The sequence below is a fragment of the Mercenaria mercenaria genome, unplaced genomic scaffold, assembly GCF_021730395.1.
Source record: "Mercenaria mercenaria strain notata unplaced genomic scaffold, MADL_Memer_1 contig_2840, whole genome shotgun sequence".
Classification (NCBI taxonomy): Eukaryota; Metazoa; Mollusca; class Bivalvia; order Venerida; family Veneridae; genus Mercenaria; species Mercenaria mercenaria.
In genome coordinates, this window is record NW_026460924.1 from 22047 (window position 1) to 28551 (window position 6505).

At 36.3% G+C, this 6505-nt stretch overlaps 1 protein-coding gene across 1 annotated transcript; it reads left to right on the plus strand.

Annotated features, from left to right (window-relative positions):
• The first annotated feature begins 414 nt into the window (after nt 1–414).
• LOC128552485 (L-xylulose reductase-like) lies at nt 415–4521 on the plus strand. Its single transcript, XM_053533534.1, has 6 exons — nt 415–438; nt 1900–2054; nt 2317–2359; nt 3114–3278; nt 3493–3610; nt 4196–4521. Exons 1-6 carry the CDS (start codon nt 415–417, stop codon nt 4303–4305), a joined length of 615 nt encoding a protein of 204 aa, XP_053389509.1. The 3' UTR covers nt 4306–4521.
• Nucleotides 4522–6505: the final 1984 nt, after the last annotated feature.

Genomic DNA, 6505 nt, shown 5'->3' on the forward strand with positions numbered 1-6505 from the left:
TAAAGACTAATAATGTAGTTATTAATTCAAAATAAGATCAAATAAGTTACATTTTATCAATAAAAATAATCTGCCAAAAGTTTGCCAAAAGTTTGCCAAGTTGGCAGACATTGTCACATTGCTGCCACTTGGCAGAAAAATGGCAGACTTTTGATTGGTTGAATTTGTGTTTGCCAACGTTCTGCCAAAAGTTTGTCAAGTTGGCAGCGACTGCCACATTGCTGCCACTTGGCAGGATTTTGGCAAATATTTGGTGGAAGTGTTTAATCATATTTTACTATAGGTTTTCATAAAGTACTATGAAAATTTGTTTTAAATTTGTTGAAATTGGTCAGCATTGGTCGGTTTAGGTCAAGGGTTAAAATTAATTTGGGTCAAAAGTGTGCCAAAAACCCCATATATATAACTACTGGGATGGTATTGGTGATCTATTTTTTGGTAAATTTAGCAGTAATATAATAAATATAGCAGCTGAGGCAGCTGAGGACTTTGACACTGATCAGTTAATATCTATGTATAAGAAAAAAATTAAAATTTATTTAACACAAGGGACAATGTTTGACATTCATCCTTATAACGATTCAACATCTACAGAAGTAACATTTTCACTTATGAGGGATAGTTACATTAGATTCTACATATCGGATGAATCTATACCGGATGGACGTGCTGATATAAGCAAACTTTTGGATTAAAGGTTTAATTTAAGTTTTAATTAAAAGCTTAATTAAAAATTATTTAAAACTTCATTTAATTACTATGTGTACCCTAATAATATACTTACTAATTCAAAATAAGATCGAATAAGTTACATTTTATCAATAAAAATAATCTGTCAAAAGTTTGCCAAAAGTTTGCCAAGTTGGCAGACATTGTCACATTGCTGCCACTTGGCAGAAAAATGGCAGGCTTTTGATTGGTTGAATTTGTGGTTTCCCACATAGCCATTTTCAGAAAATACAACGTAAATTCCAATTGAAATAGGGTTCGCTTCATAACATTTTCAGAAAATATGTCAGCTATTTATAACCAGGTTTTCTGAAAATATGAAAAAATGAAAGTAAAGTTAAAACCTGTGGATTTTTAATTGTCCGGCATTGGTCGGTTTAGGTCAAAGACTTAATGTTAAATTAGGTGAAACTGCGCTCGCTACCCCATTTATATAACTACTGTTACTAACCCGCAGAGAACAACAGAACAGTTCAGTAATTTGACGCGAATAGCATTTCATCAGGGTTTTTTTTACATATTTGAAGAAACTGTAAGTTTATTTAGTTCTTTAATTTGAAACGTAAATAAAGTCAGGTCTGGTGATTTTCATTTCAATAATACCCGTGCCGAAAAGCGTTCCAATTATTTGATCATTGGACAGAGTTGACAATACTATACAATACAGAGTTTAATTAAAGTCGGCCCTTAAGTAAACAGAGAAAAGATGGTGAAACGCGACAGTACGATGGCGAAGCGCGACAGTACGGTGTTGACACTACAATGGTGAAGAGCGACAGTGCGATGGCGAAGCGCGACAGTACGATGGCGAAGCGCGACAGTACGATGGTGACACTACGATGGTGAAGCGCGACAGTGCGATGGCGAAGCGCGACAGTACGATGGCGAAGCGCGACAGTACGATGGTGACACTACGATGGTGAAGCGCGACACTGCGATGGCGAAGCGCGACACTACGATGGTGAAGCGCGACAGTACGATGGTGTTGCGCGACAGTACGATGGACTGTCACTGTCGCTTCGCCATCGTACTGTCGCGCTTCGCCATCGCACTGTCGTGTTGTCACCATCGTACTGTCGCGCTTCGCCATCGTACCGTCGTACCTTCGCGCTTCGCGTTCACAGGGAGCAAGCGCTGGCCCTAACGGAACACCGTAATATTGAGCTTTAGGTACCGTCAGTTGAAACTCGGCTTCTCGATATATCAGACTGGGAAACAACCAGAAAGGTAGTGGAAGATCTTGGTCCTATTGACCTTTTGGTCAACAACGCTGCGGTCATAAAACATACACCGTTCTTTGATGTGACAAAAGAAGAATTAGATGAGTATGTAAATTATTTTTAATGATAGACGGCGTATTAATATTTATTGAAGCCAAAATTACAAGGTCAGAAATTCGAAAGGAAAAACTACGTTCTTCGAATGCTTTGATATAGAGATGTATATTATAAACAGCAGACCCAATTTGGTTGAAACAAAATGTCAGACAGTGCAACTAACCGGACTTTATATATTTAATGTATGCAAGTATAGGGATTGCCAACATTCAATTAAATTAGATCTATTTTATTTCATTTTTGTTTTCAGACAACATGATATAAATTTCCGAGCAGCTTTTAATATTACACAGGTATGTTTAATCCAAATTGGTAGAAATATTTACACGGTTTTACGTATAAAGGTTTTTTCAAAGTTCTTTCCAAAGTCTTCGAGGTAGGATATGAGAAAAAAGGTGAGTCTCTTACTTTCTGTTCAGTTTTGTCCCAAAGAAACACTCTCCTGTAGAAGTCCACAACTTTTGTTTTCAACTATCTTATGAATGTTATGTATCAATTTCTTTCTTTCTTTTTTTGAAAGGAACTTAGAAATGTTTTATGAGATAAACCCTTTTTACCTATATTTTCTGAATGAGTTACACAACATGGAGTCCTGGTACGTTACGCCTATAAGTACGTATTTCGCTCGCGTTATTAGCCTGCAACTGGTAATGACCCGGGAACTTGAACTTTCGTAATATCGCCCTATATCCGTCTGTACGTCCGTCCAATAAATCTGTTTCCTGTGATGATCATGAACGGTAACGGAATGATACAGAACCCTAAGGAGATTGAGCAAATTATTTCGTTTTGAATGTAGCGCAATAATTTGGTTGCTGTGAAAACACAACCCAGGTTTTGATGCAGATTTGCTAGTAAGGCAGAGGCCTTGATGGAGGGAATGTAGTGATTGTTTGAAATTCTGATAAAACGAGACAGGTCTTCAACTGCATACCGGGAGCCCGGTATTGTCGTGCAATATTTAGCGGCATTTTTGTTTATTTATTCATATAAGATGTCTTGCCTATATGTACTGGCCACTAATAATTTCTTTTGTTTAAATTACAGGTTGTAACAAAAGGAATGGCAGCACGTGGTACCGGCGGGGCTGTCGTCAATATCTCGAGTATTGCTGGAATACGTACAACGATGAACCATTCTTGCTACAGTACCTCAAAAGCTGCCTTGGACATGCTAACATTGTCACTAACACACGAATTGGGACCTAAAAAGGTAAACTGATACTATATGTACTTGGATTATCATGTTTAACACAAGTTTGAAATACCGCTATATTAACTGATAAATTAAAATTCATGTATGGTGGTCAGTGCTGTCAATAATTATAATGTAAAAAAATTACAGTACGTTGCGAACACAATAACACCGACTTGAACATTTTGTAAAACACGGTACAAGTAATCCTAAATCCTTTACTATGATTTAGATACGTGTGAATAGCGTCAATCCGACTGTCGTTATGACTGAGATGGGAAAACGTGGATGGAACGACCCCGAAAGGAAAGCTGCGGCCCTCGCTAAAATACCAGTTGGGCGTTTCGCAGGTATGTTATATAAAATGTAGTAAATAGAGCTCTGTGCATAATTCAAGCATTTCTTCAAAAAGCGGGTTACAGGTCAGACAGAAACAACGATTAGCACAATTTAGTAGATGTATGAAAGTCCTCCAAGACCCACCACAGCCTAGTGATATACTTATTTTCCCACAATAACTTAATGAAAAGCATTCTAATAATACTGTGTAAAAGAACTAAGGCCAGATTTAAGGCACGTCCTGAGTCATTTCATTTTCACATTTTTAATCTGTTATTGTCTTTAGTAGACTTTTGTATTGTTTCAATGTTCCTTTCAATATATGCTCAGTACATCTAGAAACGCAACGTTTTTACCCTCGATTTTTCATACTTTCCTCACACATGTATATTTGAAGTTTGTGTAGTAGTATTGATTCGTTGGAATTTAAGTCACAGTGCCACAAATGAGGAAGACCCTTGCTGTACATTCACACAGGTCTGACAGTATCCTTTCAGACCAGGGCGGGTACTTGAGTAACCATTTGAGTTAACATTCAAGGGTGCAAACTTGTGCTCTTGTGTAAGTAATTTAAACAAGATGAACTTTTTTTTCAGAAATAGAAGACATTGTGAATGCACCGGTGTACCTCTTGAGTGACAAATCTTCTATGATAAATGGAGTGGTATTGCCGGTAGATGGTGGTATGATAAACAGCTTTATATAGAAAATGCAAATGCATAAATTCATTAGAATATCTCTGTATAATAAGAGGAGATTCCGCGTACATGAAATAAAGGAATTATTTTGTGATGAGATTTGTATCGAGATGATCTTCAATGAAGTTTGCAGTATTACTTCGTGAGATATTTGGAACAACATGTTATGATCTTTGATTACTTACACGTTTTCTGTAAATGAATAAAAAGTCAAATGAAGTCAAACAAAAGGTGTTATTATTAAATCTATATTTATAGTCCTTTCCATTAGTCTAGATGTAGTCAAATGATCAATGATAAAAAGTCGTATTGACTCCCAAGCCGGGGCCAAAAACACGTACTGACCTCCAGCTATGACGTCATCACGGTTTGAAGCCAAAACAATGCGACGTCGTACACAATTTACTACGACAAATGACCACTACATACTGCAGATATTTGTATTTAATTTCTCTGCATTCAATCAACCTTCAAGATGTTGGATTAAAATATAAAAAATAATTGCCACCATTTAGGTTTGGTCAATATGAGGATTTTACGACAAATTATTGAAATCTTACAGTTTTTATGCAGTTACAAAAAATCACTAGAACGACTGTATTGGGAAATAGTTATAAGCAGGCTGGATTTAATAATAAAACAATTTTTGCCTATTAGGTTCGGTCAATATGTGGATAAATCCACAATTAGACCTTACCAAAAGGCAATAATTGTATATTAAATATGTTAATTGTTGATGTGTTATGTTCAGCTGTGTCTAATCGTAGACTGAAAATGCGTTTATAAATGATATTTCAAATAACACGTTGCCTCTGAGTAGTACATAACCTGTACCATTTACAATAATAAGGCAGAGGCATTGTTATGAAACGGAATACAAAAACCTTCTAGCTATCGTGTTTTAAAGCTGCAGATGCAGTGACACTCCGATGATAAAAGAACGTCGCTTTGTTATGCTAAATACTGCAAGATATGTATGTAATTTATTCTTTTTTCAATTTTCTCAAAAGTCTTATTAGAATTACACATATTTTACTATTACTTAAACTGTTTTGCACGGCGAAGAAATGAAATTCAAAACAGAGCATCTGGTATTATTTCTGAAAATTTGTATACTCATCACAGAAATTATCATTATGCAGTAAGAGAGCGTATCGATACCTAACATACCATATACTGCTTTTCCCATATGAGGATCGAATGTTCGAGTCCAACTGGGATCCTTTCCGATGTGGTCGGTTGGTGAGCCGCCAGTTAGTTAAAGAAAAGACAACTGTTGCCTCCAGTTAGTTAAAGAAAGGCAACTGTTGACTTCGGGTCTCCGTGGCCGAGTGGTTAAGGTCGATTACTTCAAATCACTTGCTCCTAACCGATGTGGGTTCGAGCCTCACTTGGGGTGTAGAATTCTTTATGTGAAGAAGCCATCCAGCTGGCTTACAGAAGATCGGTGGTTCTACCCAGGTGGCACCTGGGGTCTTCCTACACCACGAATAGCTGGAAAGTTGACATGTGACCTATAATTGTGTTTAGGTGAAGTTAAACCCAACTAAACAAACAAAAAACTTAACACTTTAAACACTTTATACGATTCCGGTTTCTGATATACCAGTTATCTTAGTCACAGATTTAAGACGTAATTTTTGTTGGAACCCCCTCGAAATGTTGTTGTGAAACGGTACTAAACTCAAAAGAAAGAAACGAATGAAAATGACTGCATCCTTGAGATGAACTTTTTCACATTGTATGTCTTGTATATTCAAAATAGTCATAAGCCGTTTTTGCTTTCGTGTATGAAAATCTGTGTTTAATTGCACTACAAAATAATTGCAGATAAAGCCTAACATTTCCGGTTGTACCGCACATTTATTTTGTCCGAAAGTTTAAATATATGATTTTCAACATGTACTTTACACTGAAGGAATAGCCGTTGAATAATAATAACTATTTATGTTGAATGCGTTCAAAAAATATTAACTATTTTCTACGAAGCTAGATCTACATAGATGTAGAACTTAAATACTCTTACGTACTATACCAGACATTATTATACGCTGACTATGATGCTAATGTGTAATAGATCGGTAAATATATCTTTTTCAAACAATGAAACTTCAATGTAACTATACGTTTTAATTCTGTTACTGAATAGTAAGTAACCGGTTTTGTAGTACATGTGGGCTTATTGCTAAACACTTGCTGCTTCTCCCA